The 18305-nt window shown below is 45.6% G+C and overlaps 1 protein-coding gene across 2 annotated transcripts in view; it reads left to right on the forward strand.

The window, feature by feature from the left end:
• TMEM266 (transmembrane protein 266) overlaps window positions 1–18305 on the forward strand; it is an 82155-nt gene that overhangs the window by 55670 nt on the left and 8180 nt on the right. For both annotated transcript variants that reach the window (XM_054272909.1, XM_054272910.1), the window contains 3 exons: window positions 476–591; window positions 7847–8033; window positions 18106–18156. In XM_054272909.1, coding sequence (XP_054128884.1) covers window positions 476–591; window positions 7847–8033; window positions 18106–18156 — 354 coding nt within the window. The remainder of the gene's footprint in view (window positions 1–475; window positions 592–7846; window positions 8034–18105; window positions 18157–18305) is intronic.

Here is an 18305-nt window from a genome sequence, read left to right on the forward strand (position 1 = left end):
GCCCTTGTTGTTTCTTCACAATATCTTTCTTAGTCTGCTGTGTCCATTAAGAACTGATGTCTTACCACAAAGTCTAGGAATTAAATGGTTAGGGCTGTGGAATGGTTCTTTTCCTGAGGAGCTGTGCTGTTCAGGTTTAGAGGGAATGGGACTGACTGTAAAGAGAAAATCCTCCTACCCAGTGGTTCAGGAAGTCTGTGGTAAACCCTGGGGAAGAGCTGTGCTAGCATGGAATCTGGGAAGAGCAGGCAGCAAGCATTTCAGTTCAGCCAGGCAGATGGAGGTCTGACCCTGCATTTCCTATGTTAGAAATCCTTCCCTGAAAAATGTACTCTAGTGCTGCTTCTACTGGAAATACTCTGGTTCTCTAGATGCAAGGGAAAGGGATGATGTTCTTTGGCCTGTAAAGGTTTTCGTCCTGATAAAAAAACCAAATCACAGCTGGGTTGTTTTAAGTGTTATTTGTGTTTTCCAGCCTATGTCCTTCCAGTGAAAGTGGAGATGGAGATGATGATTCAGCAATATGAGAAGGCAAAAGTTATTCAAGATGAGCAGCTGGAAAGACTAACCCAGATCTGCCAAGAACAAGGGGTAAAGTTCAGTTCTGTCTTTATTTACGCATATCTTGTCAAGGCAAGTCAAACAGCTCATGTACTTCGCTGCAGGCTGAGCTTTGAGAAGCACCCCTGGGACTTGTGCTGGGGGTGACAGGTCTCAGTGCTAAGGAAGCTTTAACTGCAGCCAGGATATTGTCAGCATGGTATTTGTCAAACAGCACAGCAGTCAGCTGCCTCTGCTGCTGGGCTTGTGTTTTCAGAGGTGAGGAAAACAAATGTGAGCAGCAGAAAATAAATGGTTCCAGTATGTCATTTGTTAAATGAGAACAGCTAGCTTGACATAGTACTAACATACAAAAGCCATTGTTGGAGACTGCAGCTAGCATTCCCAGGAAAAAGATGTGCAGTTTAAAGAAATGAATTTCCCTGCTTTAAATGCAAGAGGCAGCTTCCCTGTAGGTCAGTCAGAGACTCCTGGCAAGCTCAAAATGTTGCAGTAGAAGCTTCTAGTTCCTGGAAGCAAGTCAAGATTTAAGACTCTTCCCAGGCCTCCAAATGTTCAGTGATTCAGTCTAGAGGTAAGGGAAGGTGAAGTTTGAAATATCTCAAATGAATATATTTTACATGAAAAAGGTGTAAAACCATTTTTGGGGCAATGAGCCAGGAGTTTTTGCCATTTGTCTTATGCAAATGAGTTCTTGACTAACTTGCTTTAAAGTAGAAAGCAGGGATAGATGTTGAGGCTCGGGATAAGTGAGTGTTGAGGTGACCATCAGACCACAACAGGATGATCCCCAGGTGATTTACTTCTTGTTTCAGTGAAAGGGGAACTGTGAGATATAGTCCAAATAAATCCTGGAGGTTTCTAGCTTCAACTACCATTCCTGGCTCGTGGCAGGTACTTTTGAAATACAAAACCATCAATATTTAGGTCCCCAAATGTATTTTAAGTTTAGGTCCAGATCTCCTGGATGTCAGCCTAGGGTTTTGCACTGAGCTGCTGCTGGTGGTGAGTTGCTTTGTCTGTGTGATGCATTAGGGAGAGCTGTAGACACTGTGTCATTTCATAATGCTGGTTTTGAGTCACTCATATTAACCATAACAAGTTCTAAACTTAAGGTTGGCTTCTGCCAAAAATTAGTAAGTGCCAACTATGTTGTCTTGGGTGGCAAAAATGCAGCCCTCTTCATAAAACCTTTGCACAATGATACTTAGTGATTTGGGTTCTGTCAAGGTTGTGGAATTGCCAGGTAAATGGTATACACCCCATTTTACCAGGAAGAGAAATCAGTGATGTCTTGAGTCCCAGTGCAGTATTCTGTCTGTCAGACCATATTAAAGGCCTTGACAATCAGAAATTGTAAACCATTTGTTTTTAGGAACTTTGCTATACAGCCAGATAACACTTTGAATCTCTAAACACTTTTTGGTGTTACAGTTTCATAGTCTTGATCCCAGGTGGGGTTCAGGAGCAGCTCTTGCTGCTCTTCATTCTGAGCCAGGTACTCCTGAATGTCTGACCAGAGTCACCCTAAATCTGATCTCTGATGGTCACAACCTGCACAGCAAACAAAGAAATGCTGCACTGGGAGAGGAGTCAGTCTGAGAAAACAGAGCAGGTTCTCTTGCAGCTTTCAAGTGTCATCTGCTATGGAAAAATACAGTCTACAGAAAGATGACAGCGTGCTAAATCCCTCTTACTGCCCTGACTTGCTGCCAAACAACTGTCTCAGCTGTATCATATCAGGTAAATGTACTAATTTGCTGCAGCTAGTAACATAAGACATTCACAGGAGTACTGCATCCTTTATTTGTAAATTATTAGCTTCATAATTCAGTCAATAAAAAGTTGTCAGCATTATAATATTCCCATTAACATGCTGTTGTGTACAGCATCTGATGGGGAAACTGGCTCCTAATGGTATTTAATGTCTAAATTTCTGCCAGGTTTTTGCTTTTTCGTTTGATCATCTTTCCTGAGCTTTCCAAAGGCTTGCTGGTTCCTGGTGTTTCCTTGTGCTTGTCTGTTTGGGGGAAGGTTTGCCTGCACAAGGCTGTGCCCAGAGCAGAGCAGCAGGCAGGAGGGTTCCAGGCTGCCCCGTGCCTGTGGTGCCAGCTGTGCCAGGGCAGGGGGTGATGGGGCACACAGGTCACCCTGGTTCCCTGCAGCCCAGCAGGGACTCACCCTGTGCTGCCCCTTTGTCACCACACTGGCATTAATAATTGCATTTATGCTGTAGTTACAGGTGGGGCTGAGAACATTCCTGCTGGAAAGGTTTCCCAACACTTCCTTTTCTGAGTGTTGGGTTCTTTACTGCTTTGCTGCTGCTCTGGCAATTGGGGTTAGAATTCTCGGGGTCTGGCTTATTCTGCAGAAGAAATTATCTTGAAAGTTTCAAGCAAAGTATTAATTATTTCATTAGAGGAATTGGGAAAAATAGTTAGCCTGTTTTGCTTGGGATTTAAAACAAAAATAATTGGTGGCTGGTTCTCTGAGAAGTCCCATGCTGATTTGAAGCTGGTGCTTAATGCTAGGCAGACAAAACCAGGATTTCTGTTTTAAAAATTAAAAGCAGGAAAGATAAAACTTCCCTTCATCTCTTTGAATTCTCTTTCTTTTGTCAGTTGTGGGTTTTTTTGACCAGTGATGGTGTCCCACAGCTCCAAAGTACATTTCCATTCCTGACTGACAATGGAGATGTACTTTTGCAAACGTGTTGCTCTTTCCACAGGTTGCTTTTTGGCTAGCTGTACATCTGAAAAACAGAATATATTTATAAATTAAACTTGCACAGACCACCACTTTGTTCTCTGTAGTACCCCACTGCAGCTGTTTGAATAGTTTGCTTTTTATTTATTCTCCATTGGCCAAAAAAAGAGGTTATTAAACAGGAATGGAGCACGAGGGATTTCTAAAAATGAGTAAAGGTAAAAGGAAAAGAAGTCTCACTGCAGTCACTGTCAAGAATATGCAGAGTATATTGCTGATGGTTTTGCTTTATTAGAATAACTTAAATTGCAAAACAAAGTTCTAAAGTTTTATTAGCTACAAATTCCAGTCAGGGAAGATTGCTCCTTTTCTCCAGAATCACCTGTAAAGGAATTTCCATTTGTGATAATAGATATACTTTCCTGATCCTTTCTGCTTAGCTTCCAGAAGAATCACCCAGCTGAACACAGCCCAGCCAGGAGTGTGTGCTTATCCTTGTAACACCAGAGCTCCTTTTATGTCAGTTCCTGCAGAACTGGGGTTTTCAGCATTCTCACCAAGGCAACAACTATGGGAGCTGTAATTTCTTTTTTTATCTTGGAATATAATTTGTACAACAGCTGCCAGTTTAATGACAGGGCTGTTTAGCTGGTAAAATTGTCTATTGGAGAAATAACGTATGCTATCCTCTCACAATAATTTTAATTTATTTCTAACTACCAGTCATTTTCTTGGTGGATGGAAGGCAGCCAAGGTCATCCTATGTTTTATTTTACCCATAAATCATTAGTTTGCAACTGTCTCCTGATTTTTATTGTTACCAACAATGGCTAAACTAATGGAAATAAACATTGGATTGTATCCCAGTGGCAGATGAGTTTTAGGGCAGGGCATTCTGTACAGACAGCACTAATAGAATTGAGCCAAGTTATTGCTCCTGCATTAGACACAAGTAAGCTTCTGGCTAAAATGTTCATTGATTTCTCAGAAACTATGTCAGTCCTGCTCTGTTGTTAGACCATTAAAGGGAAGCACTCCATGATTCACTGCGAAGTCTCTTTTTGAGTCTTACATGTGTATTATAAAATATCAGCTAGGATGGGTGGCCCACTTAATAAAACCAGGCATGTGAAAGGAGATGTTATCTAGAGCTCCAGGTAGGTCTGTCAATTTACCTGCTTAGAAATAATCACCTAAGGCATCATTTGAGTGAGGAAGTGCTCACAAGTTATCTTCTACAGAAGAGCATTTCTTTGCTCACTTGCTCTCTTTGAGATTTGCAAGGTTCTTCCACAGAGCTGATACCTGTGAGTTAATTTAAGCAAATCAAAGCATGTGTTGAAGTGTATATGCCTTTTTTTTTTGTCATCTGGTGATATATACAGTGGGGTCCTGCCCTACAGGCTGAGGAGAGGATGGTGTACCTGAAGTACAGACTGTGGTTTCCTCAGTCCAGCTGTGCTGCTCCAGGTGTCTGCTCAGATCACTACATCAGCTCCTACTGCAAATAGAAATTCGACATGTTACCTTGGCCCAGAATTTTACCTTAAAAAGACTGTTATACATACCTCCTAATGATTTATTTTAGCTGCTCTAGACTGCCTGAATCTCAGAGCAATCTCATTAGCTCTTGTACACATTAGAACTGCCTGAGGTCAGTGTGCAATATAATCTCCAGTAGATAGAAGCACCCACAGCCTAATTTGCTCATGCAGCCTCTCTCTGCATTTCACCTGTGAGGAACACACCCTTAGACTTAACCTTTGGCTTAGGAGCTGACACTGGATTCCAGCACCTGCAGGATCCTGGGATAATGCTTAGGAAGCAATTCCTACCCAACCAATCCTCTCTGTAGATTCCTTATGAACAAAAACTGTTTCTTGCCTGTGACAGAGTCCATCAGTACCTGGATTCGTGTCTCTAACAGAGTGGCACTGGCACTCAGATTCGGTGTCTGTGACAGGGTGACACCAGTGCCCAGTTGAGTGCCTGTGACAAGGTGACAGCATCGCCCCAGTTTGGTGACTGTGACAGGGCCCAGTTTGATGTCTGTGACAGGGTGACACCAGTGCCCAGTTCAGTGCCTGGGACAGCAGTGCCTCAGTCCGGTGGCTGTGACAGGGTGGCACTGGAGCCCAGTTCAATCCCTGTGCCCCGGTTGGTGGCGCGGCTGCAGTTCCCGCTGCCCTCGGCAGGTGGCAGCAGCGCCGCGCGGCGGGCCCGGGGCCGGAGTCGAGCGCGGCCCTCACGGACTGGGCCCGGAACCGCTGCCGGCCGTGCGGGCTGAGGGCTGGCACGAACCTGGCAGTAACCTGCAAAAACCTGGCAGTAACCTGGTAATACCCTGGCAATAACCTGCAAAAACCTGGCAGTAACCTGGTAATACCCTGGCAAAAGCTTGTGCTCTTCGGAAATGCTGATTCCGTCCCAGGAGCTGTGAGTGCGCAGGAGGCCTCTGGGCTCTCCCCGTTTCTCCTTCACTCCTGTACAACGCAGCGATGCATTCAGGTTCTGATTGCTACAATGCTCAGCAAACCTTTGTAAATGCTGAAGCTCCTTTAATTGGATCTGATGCAGACTTAGTTACTGAGCTGACTTTTAGCTAGTTCTGTCTGTGTTAAAAAACACCTGCCAGATTTTCTGTCTTGCATGAAAAAAGGAAATTGTTCCATACCTCTAGGCCAGAATTAAGCATTTCAATTTACAGTTATTTCTTTTTCTGACACGTGTGAATGTTTTTGGAGGGTGAAATGTAGAAAAACAGAAATTATGTTTCAGTTAGACAACATGAAAAAAAAATCTCAGATTTCTTTTTTGGCTAATTTGTTTGAGTGCATTTTTTCCCTTAAACCAAAGGAGTGTCTGAAAGGGTATCTTTCTCTCTTTAAAGGTGGAATGTAAAGGTATTTCTTGTGATTCCTTGTTTTTTTCAAGTCAAGGATAAAACCTGAAATTCCCTATGTTCATACTGGCACGAGCACCTTGAGTGTTAGGACGCTTCAGGCTGGCTGGGAACAGAGTTAGCAGAGCCAGTTCTCCCCAGCAATAGGTTAGCACAATAACAAGAATCTGCCATGGTGGCTTCATTGCAGGAAATCAGGGAGCAGGGCGGTGTTTTGACATTTGCTGATTCCACCTGACTCCTGAGTGCCACTGCCAGAAGAGCTTTGGTTAAAAGCAGTGAGCACTTGCAGCCAGCTGTTTGCAGCTGGGTTGCAGATGGAGGAAAAGCTGTGTGCTTTGTTAGAGCCCTGGATTAGCTGCTTTAATGGGATCTGGAAAGCTTGAGCTGCCCTTTGGCTTTCTAGATTTGAGTCTTGCAATAGCCTTCCAGTTAGTGCCGTTCCTTCCCAGCTGCTCTGAAAAGCAGATAGTGTCCAGGTGTGGCAAACTGGAATCCCTTTTCCTTTCCTGAATCTGTGGAAATTCTGTCTGGTTTCCCCTTCCCAGTGTTTGCACCTTGTCTGACTGCAGGGAACAAATGGGGTGTGGTGATGGCTTCCAAAATCTGCCAGTGAAGCAGATCTGAGTCACATCTGAGAGTGAGGCTCAGCCAGGGCTGTTCCACAGCAGTTTTCCAGCATGGGGGTGCCAATTCCATGTGTGCTGTGGGCATGGAGTGGCACTGCTGTGTCCTCCTGCTCTGCCGTGGCTCTGCAGGCTCTGAGCCAGGGGAGGCTCAGCAATGCCACATTGGAGTGTTTGCCTCTTACTCACCTCATTTGTGTTTCCCTCTCCAACTCTAGAATTAGACATGACTTGGTCACTGCTGTACTACTGATTTTAAACAGTTACTCTTTTAAAGAGAAACTCTTCCTTGCAGCCCCACAGCTGTGCTGTGTGGCACAGGGAGTTTTTTTCCTGCTTGTATAAGGGTTTAAAAGGTCTCTGCAGCCTCTCCAAAAAAGCTATTTTCCTTCTTGCATTGTAGAAGATACTGGCCATCAAAAATGAAATCTGCTGTATCCCTCAGTCAGATTGTACCTGGTAGCTTCTTGTTTTCAGGTGTTTGCTTTATAACACCAGTCATGAGCAAATCCCCTTGGGGCTGCAGAAGTTCTTTAGCATGTTTGAGAGGAATGGCCAGAAAAGTGGTAACCTTCCCCAAGGTTTTCTGCATACTGCTGAATACAGAAGATTTCAAGTCAGAAGAGGACTGTAGGAAGAGGACTGTAGTATCCTCCCCTCCACTGGAGGCCTCATTACAAAATCTGGTTAGGGATATTTCTCATGAACCTAACTCCCTTAATGCCTGTTAAAAGTGGTCTCTTGCTATAAAGGTTACACGAGGCTTGCAGTAAGAATTGTTAAAATTGTCCAAAATTTCCTTCAGGACACAGCTGTGCAAAACAGAGGAGCAGCATGAGGCAGTCATTGTCTTTAGATGTGTGAGCAACGGTCCAGCTCACCTGGGCTCTGGGAGAGCAGCACCAGCTTGGACTCATGTCCTGGCTCACCCCACTGTGTGTTTTCCCAGACCTGCAGTGTTCAGGGATGAGTAACAGGCCCCCAGCTGCAGCATTTCAGCTTCTGCCTGTGCTCACATGACATCGGTTTGTGGTGTTGTTTTTTCCTCTAGTTTGAAATCAGGCAGCTGAGGGCCCACCTTGCTCAGCAGGACCTGGACCTGGCTGCAGAGAGAGAGGCTGCCCTGCAGGTGCCCCACGTGCTGAACAAGCAGAGCAGCAAGAGGTACAAGGTGGTGGCCACCGAAGACTCGGACGACGAAGGCACCGAGAACATCTCTGAGCTGCGACCTGCACGAGGTGAGAGCACAGGGGGATCCTCTGAGCTCCTTCACTCCTGCAGGGATTCATTGCTGCATCTGCTCCCAAGTGGCAGGAGCTGTTGTATTTGGGAGCAGGTTCTAAACAGAGCCAAAGCAATGGCTGCGATGTACCTTCCCAGTGTCCTCATGGTCACATCCATCAAACACTGCAGAAGCAGCAGCCAAATGGAAGTTGGCCAAGGGATAATCACTCACAGGTAAAAGCAAGGATATTGGGAAGAACATTGAAAAACAGTTTTAGTATTTGGCCACTTGCATTTCTGTGGTTTGGAGAGGACTCCTGCATCAGCTGTGGGGCTTGCCTTGCCTGGAGGCTGTGCTCTCCCCAGTGCCCTAAAGCTGCCAGTGTTGGGCAGGGCAGCACTGGTGCCAGGCAAGGAGGGAAGGGCAGTGTGGGCATCCTGCTTGCATGTGTGAGTGCCACGTGGCCGTGGTGAGGAGCACTCTGCTGAGCAGCTCTGTGCCTCAGGGATAACAACACTTACATCTGCTTGGATCACATTGTATTATGTAAGTGCTGGACCTGACTTTTTTTCTGGAAAAGACAAAGCTCCTTTCCTGTGATCCACCAGCCCTTCCAGTGGAGTGCAGAATGTCTCCTACTTTAATGTTATATTTCAGAGGAGACAACACTTTCTGCCTTAGTGCTGTGTTAGTATTCCTTGGGTATCTTAGCTTAATTATTGTGGATCTGTTGGAATACAGAGTTTGCACAGTATCTTTATGTTGGTCATACTCCTTAGAATTCAAGGCACAGATACTTTAAAAGCTGTTAGACATTTTCAAATTATAATGCTTTCCTTTCTCTACAGAGTAGTGAAAACATGTAGAAAATTGGTTTGGTTTTTTCCACTTGAAAATATCTAAGCACTAACTACAGTAAAGCCATTAATTATTCCTGATATGAAATTGTATTTAAAAGCAGCCAGTTGAGCAGACTGACCCCTAAAATGCATTTCCCTCTTTTTTGTAGTATTTCAGAGGTTTCCCCAGTGGATAGATTATAATTTATGCATGTGTTCCTTGCGGGGTACGTTTGGAACTGAAGAGTGTTGTGCACACTGTAAGGAGGTTTGCTGAAATTTTAGTGCTGTGGAGGTTGGTTTAAAATTCTTCTGTTCAAGGTATTCATTCCAACATCCAGGTTAACAGAATTACTCATTATTCATGGCTTCCTGTAAAATGCTGCCCACACTTGCAACAAAGTAGAACACCCAATCTTCAGGATTGATTTCTGCACTTAGGTGACATGATTAGAGGGATTTGTGCTTTTCACTGATAAAAAAAGACATTGAGCAAATAAGAAAACATGGGTTGCTTCACTTATTGGGTCAGGTGCATTTATGTTATATTTAAACATTTATAGTGAATCTGCAGAATAAATTTCCAATTCCTGGAGATCATCTAAAAGTACTAGAGGGAAAGTTTCTTGTGCCCTGTATTATATATTGCATACAAAGTCTTTGTAGGTGCCTTGAGTGCATTTTCAGAGCCTAAATTAGGGTAACAGTATTTGAACAAGTATTTTCTGTGGAATGAGGCAGGAGCTGGACAGGAGAAATTCCCTGTGTTCTGCAGCAGTCTGTGGTAGTCTGATATCCCTTGGGGCCCAAGTCAGAGTGCCTGAGACACCCCAGAGCAGCAGTGGTGTCAGTGTGCACAGCCCAGGGCACAGGCAGTCCAGGCAGAGCATTTCACACAGCATTTCCAGGATTATTTTGCAGTGCTGGCTCAGGGATTGCATCTGTGTAACTTGGGAATCTCAGCTCACAGCTGGAGAAGGCAGTGAGGATCCTGGGCCAGCCCTGCCTCATTGTTCTCCCTCCCCACCTCAACTGGGGCTTTCTTCTCCAGCTCTCTGGCACCAGCTTTTATTCCCAGTCATGGGCTGGCAGTGGCTGCAGCAGCTTCCACCATCCTCCCGTTGCCATGCTGGCATTATGTGCTCATTCTGCACCTCCTGAGCAGTGCAGGTGTCAGCCAGAGCTGCCTGTGCTGTGCCAGGGGGCACCAGGGCATGGCTGAGGTGCCTCCATGTCCTCTGGGTGGGATCTCCCATCTCCCCAGCTGCTGGGCCATGTGACATGTCAGAGATGTGGCTCTGCAGAGCACAGGCAGACAAGACAATTCCTGTACTCTCCTGCAGTCACACTGGCTGTGCTGCCTTCAGGGCTTCCCACACCCCTTGCTCTGCCTGGAACTTCAGCCACCGGTGTTTTAGCCTTTGGGTCAAGGGTTACATTTTGCAAGTTACCCTGTGTGTCAGACCACGTTTTCTCTAAGCTGTGTTTTTCATCCTCAAAGATTCCAGAGTGAGGGCTGCAGCTAATCATCCTGAGTGCCCCTTGGCACTTGTGAGCACTGGAACATGCCTGCCATGGCCTCTTGCACTGCTAGGGAGAGGAGAAATGAGGGACCAGGTCACCTCAGTGTGGAGAGGGAGGCAGCAGTTCAAAGCCACCATTCAGCTGTTTGGCACAACACTCTGATGTGCTGTTCTTTTATACTCTGGCAGAACATTAGCCCTGCATACAACACCTGAGGCTGGGGGATGGAATGGAATGCCTGTGTTTTTGCCAAATGAAACTTTGTCAGCCTTCAAAAAAATCACTGTCTTCAGAGAGCTCTGAATTCTGCCAAACCAGCAAGCTTAAGTTGGCTAGAGAACATACTGCATGAGAAAATGGGATATTCCATCCCAAGCTAATCTAATTTCCCCCATCTATATTGAACAATGGAAACATTCAGTGCAGAATTCTTCACCATGAAGGGCTGATGGAATAAGAAAGCATTGAGACTTTTTACTCATTTCCCTACCTGGAAGTTTTATGGGACAGTGCATAAGTTAAAGCTCCTCAGAGGCAGCTGTAGCTTGTATCTGGTATTTACACAGGATTTTGTGCAACCATTTACTACAGCATTCAGTAAAGTCAGTCAGGTAACCCCAGTATCACATGGTACATGCAGCACCTCTGCAGATTTGTGTAAGGATACACAGTGACTGCACCAGGGGAGCTCTGTGTGTGCTGGCTGATTTGGCAGTTTTCAATTCCATGTTTTCACCCAGATTTCCTGCAGCTGATGTCCTGCTCTTTGTATTAAAGCGCCTTAATTGCAGGTACAAGACTGGGAGAAGCAAGAGCTCTGGTCAGATGGACAGTGGGCTCTGAAGGAGTTCCTTAACTCCCCAGCTTACATTTCATGCCTCCTCCTGAAGGTCAGTCCTGTGCTGATTCTGGGAACCATGAGCTGGGTGCTGCTTCCCACTTCTGTCTCCACAGGGCAGTTCACCAAGAGACCTCCTGACACAGTGGGAACAACACTGTGGAAAATGTATGGATATATGGTATTTCCTAATTAATATGGTAAAGAAGCAGGAATATTTTTCACCTTTAATTTACTTTGAATTGAGGTTTCCATTCTCTTGCCAAGAATTTTATCTCCAAACCAGCCAAATGTGAAGGCTGAAAGAGCTTTCAGCCTGCAGGTCAAAGGGGACCAGTATCAACAGCAGCAAACAAACAGAACCCAGAGAAGGGCAGGGCTGGAGGAGCTGCAAACCCAGGGCAGAGCTCTGACATTTGCTGCACTCTCAGAGCACTTCAGCTCTGTTTGTGAAGAGCTTGGGCTGAAAGCTGCTGCCTGTGAGTGCACAGCAGCATCACTAATGATGTTCAGGAGCATTGTGGTCAGCCTTGCTCTGAGAGCAGGGAAATACCCTGAGTGCTCCTTTCTTCTTCCCAGAGATGGTTGCCATTTCACATAATGGCAAATACCATCCTATCTATTAATCTCTAAATTATAAAGGAAGTTCTAAATTGTAAAGGAGTTCTTAGCCCATACAGTATGTAACTGGTCATGGTGAGAATAACAGCAGATGTTTTCTTGTGTTGCACAAATCATTTTTAGTGTTTGGTATACCAAGTTCCAGGCTTCCGGGAATGCCAGGTTCACAGTGCCCCCTCTAGCCATTAATACTTCCTTCCAAAATTTATTATTCTTTAATCTCTCCCATAACATATGAATTAGAGTCCCTAGTGGAAATTCCTCATTTTCCTGCATATATCATTTCAGTTTTTGAAATCCTACAGTGCTGCCATATTGTAAGATTAATATACCACCCTTCTGTTCCTCTGAGCAAGAACCGGAACTTCACATCGCCAGAAACCTTTTTTTAACTGTTCTGAGTCAAATTTCCATTTTTATGGGGTTAGCAGTAAGTCTTTTGCTTTGGGGGAATGCTGCAATTTATGATCATGCTTTAAAGAAAAGTAAAGCTTGCCCTCCCCATAGGTACCCACTGTTTTGTAAGTGAAGAAAGTGGGAGATTGGGAGGAGAGCATGAAAACTTGTGGAGCTTCAGAGGGCTTCCCTTAACATTATTCATAAGCTGTGTGAGAAGGCAAAGCAGGGCACTGGGAAGGATTTTGTCAGTTGTTCCTTGCAAGGCAGTCTGTGCTGGTTGGATGCTTTTAAACTCTAAGCCAGTTCCTTTGGTGATCATCTGTTAGTGCTCTAAAAGAACCCCGTTAGTGCAAAACAATAGATAAAGAATAGTTTATGGTTATTTTCAAATGCTGAAATGTATCTACTTTGAAGTCCACTCCTGGAAGTGGAGTATCTAAGTGCACACCACTTCAGCTTGACTTCTCTCTAGGTGCCTCTCCCAGGCTTTGTGGTTCTCTGTGCACTGACCAGCCAGGCAGGAATCAAAGGAATGAAACCTTAAGCAACACTTAGAGAAATGTGTGTGCAGTTAGTGGAGTCAGGCTCTTGTATTTCACAGTCACAAATGGGTGGGGTAGGAACTGCTCACTCCCAGAAGGGGTGAGCCCACAGTCACGGCTGTGAGGGTGAAGTTGTCTCTCATCATTACTGTGAAGAGGTGTGAAGACATTGCTGACAGGTAGAGGAGCAGAGAGCTGGAATGCTTTCCACTGTCCAAGCATGCAGCCTCTCAGAGGGATCCCTTTCACGAGCAGATGGTGCTCCCCTGCAGCAGTGATTGCTCTGCCCTCTGCTGCCCTGCCACACGCCTGCCTTCTCAAGTGTTACAAGTCTTCTAATTCTCAGATTACAGTTATTTGTTGCCAGTTAATCACAGTTTGTTCTTGAATCCTTTTGCTTATTTTTTTCTTATCTTGATGATTGTTTTGGTGGCAGCCATATTCTGCCTTAGCTTTGTATTTTAGACTCAGCCAATGTTGCTGTTTCACAGAGACAAACCCAGGTTGCTCTGAGTTTGCTTGAGGCTGACTGTGCTGACCAGCTCACATGTGGCTCTGCTGGTCCATACTCAGGGAACAAGGTTGGGAAGGGCACTGAGAGTCCCCCAGGCCGTGCTGTGCCCCCTGACACAGAGCTGTGCTGCATCCCAGCCCTGCTCCAGCCAGCTCACAGTGCTCTTGCTGCATCATCTGCTCAGCTGAGGCCCAAAGCCCCCATTTGTTGTCAGGATTCTGGGTTTGTGACCCAGCAGCATCTGCTGATCATGGAGCCTGTTGCATACCCCAGGTTTCCTTCTGCACAATGACTTTGACCACAGAATGATTTCTTATATAGAACCAGGCTGAAGCTGTTGCTCTGTTTTCTCTGCAAGCTGAGTTTACAGTTGCTCTCAAGATGGAATATCCATGTGCCCAGGCATCCATCCAGCCTCTGCAGGGACTGGATGTGTGTGTGAATTGAGCAGTGGTGTGACTACTGCAGCTTGCAGTAATGTAGCAATCTGTCTTCAAACCAAAGGCAGGGGAAGTCTCCTGCAAAGTGCCAGCTGGCTGCTCTTGGTTCCTGTTGAAACAGATGAAAGATCTGTTTCTTTAGAAACCTCCTAGTAAAGAGTTTTCTGGGAGGAAGTTGGGGTGAGACATTACTCTGAGGACTCACTTCCTCAGTGGGAGGCTGCACAACAGAAAAAAGAACCTTCCACTTCAGAAAATTCAGCTTGGGGACACAGAAGCAGTACAACCAATGGCAATAAAAATATTAAATAAAATACTCTAATCATGAAATATTTCAAAATAAAAACCCCCTTTTTAAGGCCTTTTCTTGTATGCAGGGGAGTTGCAGATCACTCATGAAGGCATTGATGAAATAATTAAAGATCACTGTTGAGGCATTATAGAACTGAAAGAGCTCTGCCTTGGGTGGAATGTCATTTATATATTTCACCAAATTTATGAGGTTTTTATGGGGCCGAGAGAGAGAGATTGCAATGTTGTCTCTTGGGTCAGATGAGATTATATGGCACTGTACTCTAAGTAGTTTATTACTCCCTGAGCCATTGCAGTGTGTGTTTGGAGTCCTGCAGGAAAAGAACAAGCAGATAACTTGGAAACCTTTATCAGACAAAATCCAGTGCTTGTCAGACAGATCCTGACTGAGAGCCACACGTTTTTTCAATAACTGGGGTTTGGGCAGCAGGCAGAGCTGGGACTGCACTGCAGAGAGCAGCCTTGCAGGGGGCTGGTAACAGTGCAGGCTGGGTTTGTGTGAGATGGGGTAGAGTCTGAGCAGCCTTCCAGTCAGACATTCCCTCCTGGGGGTGGGATTCTGGTGTTGGAGTCAGCCCCACTGCCCCTTTATGGTCTCTGCTGCCTCCCCCTTGGAGCTGTCAGCCCACACTGCTTGAGCAAACTCTGCTGTGGCTGCAAAGAACAGCCTGTTCTGCTCCTTCCTTCCCTGCTCTGCTCCTTCCTTCCCTTCCCTGCTCTGCTCCTTCCTTGCCCTGCTCTGCTCCTTCCTTCCCTTCCCTGCTCTGCTCCTTCCTTCCCTGCTCTGCTCCTTCCTTCCCTTCCCTGCTCTGCTCCTTCCTTGCCCTGCTCTGCTCCTTCCTTCCCTTCCCTGCTCTGCTCCTTCCTTCCCTGCTCTGCAGAACTCCCAGCTCAATCCCTCCCCAGGCTCTCACTGCCTCCATGCTCCCCCTCTGCAGGGAGGATTGTAGAGAAATCCTTGTTCACCACAGGTTTTCACATGGGGAAGAGCTGCCACACTCCTCCTTCTCAGCTCACACCTTTTGGAAGTTCATCACTAAATTTCCTGTCATCCACATTTCCTTGGGGCCATTTGTTAAGGGTGGATGTGGCACAGAGGGACATGGCTTAGTGGCAGTGTTACTGGTCGGCTCAAAGGGCTTTTCCAACAGAAGAGTTTCTGTGGTTCCTGCTGGTACATGTAGCAAGTGGATCCCAGTCACCACCCATTGACATTTTCCTAAGATTGCCATTTTCATGGGAATTAGGATGGGAATGCTTTTCCTTTCTGCTTACTGCCAGTTTTTTAGTTTGCTGTAAATACCATTTGGGTATCCGTATAGCTAAAGATGCAAGGTCTGTCTACTGGAAAAGGAAGTGTAGGTAACATTTCTATTGGAGGTGTAGTGGTGTATTGGAGGACATGGATTTATTTCTAGGAAAGAAGAAAAATTAAATCTGGATCCTGAAAATTCTGAGGTGGTAGAAACAAAATGATAAAAGAAAATAAAATAATAAGTGCTCAGGCCCCTGTGTAAAAGCTGGTCTTCCCTGCTTGCTCCTACAAACTCCCTGTGTGCCACCAGCTGATCCCGATCCCATGGGAGCCCCACTCCCAGCAGGGACTTCATCTGGGAACCATCACAATCCCTTCAGCAGTGTTCTGTGGTGCTGGGCACAACTGTGGCTTTGGGGGTACATTTTATAAGCACAGATGGGTGATTTCAGTTGGGTATTTGTTGCATTATTTTGAACTCCTTTTTTCAGCAATGTAGAATATAATGGAAAGTAACTGGAATTGTTCATAAACTTCAATGCCCAAAGCAGCTGAGACTCCCATATGACTCAGATGAGTTTGTTAATTGTCAGTTTGCTTTAATGTAATGATTCAGAAACTTAATCTGTTGTTGAAATATTTATTCTGCTGCTGTTATTCCATTACTCTTTTTTGGTGGTTATTGTAAGAAACTACTTAAGGTTGAATATATGTATTTTATATTTACATACACATGCACACATGGATATATTTATACATATATTTTTAATTTATAGCTAAATAGATCAGCAGTGTAGGCAGCTGGGAGCTCCCCTAGTCTTGTGTGCCAGTGGTCACACACAGAGCCAGGCCAGGCCAGAGGGAGCAGGGCCAGGGCATTTCTGGAGCCCCTCTCCAGGTGTTTGGCAGTGCCCACTGCTCCATACAGAGCAGCCTGGTTCTCTGCCAGCTTGGCATGGACACAGCTGCTGTGTTTGGGAGCAGTGCCCTGGTACATTCTGTCAGCTGAGTGTGCAGTTTGTTTTGAGCATTGTTTTTGAGACACAAAAAGCAGGTGAAATGACTTCTCCAAGCGTTTCCTCCCTTTGATGCAAAGTGTCTTGGCTTTTGGAGAGGCTGTACTGGGAGCACCCAGTCCACTGTTGGTGGCTTTTGTCAGGTGCTAGGGGGGTGACCCTCATCCAGGCAAAGTGCTGTGCTGTTTTCCTTTGCTTAGAATTGGACTCCAAGATGCTGAAAGTGCCCTGCCAGAAGTGCAGCTCCAGAGGCATTCTCTGAACCAGAACCCATGTCTGTAGCTGGCAGATTTGGTGGCGCTGAGAGTATCAATTATGCATGACTGAAATGAAGTGTATTTTAGTAGCAGATAGCTGAAAAGCCTTGCAATGTACTCCTAATTCAGTGGCATTGCCCTGAGCTACTCTGAGGCCTCTTTTTTAAACTCAGACATTAGCACAAAGCACACCTCTGACTGCAGGCATTTAAAGATCAACAAGGGCCGAAAAAGCTTTTAAGATCCAATGAAACCAGGAAAACAACGACATTTCCTTTCAGTGTCAGGTTAGATTGCCTTCTTATGAGTGCAGCTATTTCAGGTACAGAGTGCTTGGTGGTTTGGGTCTTGTTGTGTGAGGAGAGTGTTCCCCAGAAAACATCTGTTTCTTTCACCTGCAAACCGCAATGTGCTGTGATGAGGCAGGACTGTAGCCACAGAGACCCAGGGGGACGAAGGAAATCTGGCTCAAAGGGATGAGCACGGCTTTCTGAAACATGGTATCAAAAAGAGCACTTAAAAGGAGAGAGTGCTTTTAGAGCACAGATACACCACAAATTGGGCAGGTCAGGTTGCCTGGAAGCCTGAGTTCTCTGGGCCTGCTGGTACTGTTTCTTAGCAGCACTGTTTGCCTTTGCTCAGAACAAGAGAACTTTATGGTTTTTTCCACAATGGTAAAATGTTCTGCTTTTCCATAAGATAACAGTAAATCCCACTGTCATCTGTAGCATCTAAAATCTGTACTTTTTATATATATATATATATATATATATAGAGCTGCTTTCCATTCTGTGGTCACATCTTCAGTTTTAACTCAGGTGTAACTCTCATGCATGTACTACAGGTTTAGTATTACACCCTTGATTAGTAAAACTATTTATAGTAGGTTTTAAGCCAACAGATCGTGTAATGTTAATATTATGCTGTATACTTATATGCATGTGTTTTATGCACCAAAATAACTCTTCATTCATTCAAAATGGAAAAGAAGTGACATTATCTTAGAAGGTAGGGAATTACACATTAAAATCATACATGGTGCCTCCCTTTCTCCTGTGGGGAAGAAGGTGACTTGGGGATGTCAGTGTGCAGCAGCAATGGCTCTGTCTGTGCTGGTGCCCTTGGTTCAGCCTGTCAGGATAAATCCAGGTTCATCTGTGTGCCCTGGCTGGGATGGGAGGCCCCTGCTGACCAGGGAAAGGCCAGGGTTGTGTTTGTCTGCACAGAGCGAGGGGAATGGCCTGCCCTGTGTCAGCCTCTGGAAAGATCACAGAGCACCTTTCCTTTGGAGCCCAGAGTGCCTCATTCCCAGGCTGGTGCTGCAGAGGACTGTGACAAAGGATAATCTAGTCCCTGTGCTGGCTGCAGCCACAGCGGGGATGGGGTGTGATGCACACAGGCCTTGTGGCCTAAAAATCCAGAGCAGGTGGCTCTGGGCATGCAGGGAGAGGAAAGCTTTCCGTGGGGTGGGATTCAGCCTTGTAATGAAATAAATGCTCTTCTGAGGGCTGCTTTTCTGTTCTTTCAGAGGATGACATGAACAATTACATCAGTCGATACTACAACGAGCCCAGCAGTGGTGAGTGTTGCTCACAAACACAAACGTGAGTGGTTTGTTTGCATTGCCTTGTGTGCTGTGAACCAGGTGAGACTGGGCAGTGCTGTAGATCTGTCCTGGAAATGAAACCCACCACAGGGCCTTCTGCTTTGGTCCATGGAAGTGTGTGC

This window comes from Melozone crissalis, unplaced genomic scaffold, assembly GCF_028551555.1.
Source record: "Melozone crissalis strain CALT ecotype California unplaced genomic scaffold, PUWL_Pcris_2 ptg000014l_1, whole genome shotgun sequence".
NCBI classification, from domain to species: Eukaryota; Metazoa; Chordata; class Aves; order Passeriformes; family Passerellidae; genus Melozone; species Melozone crissalis.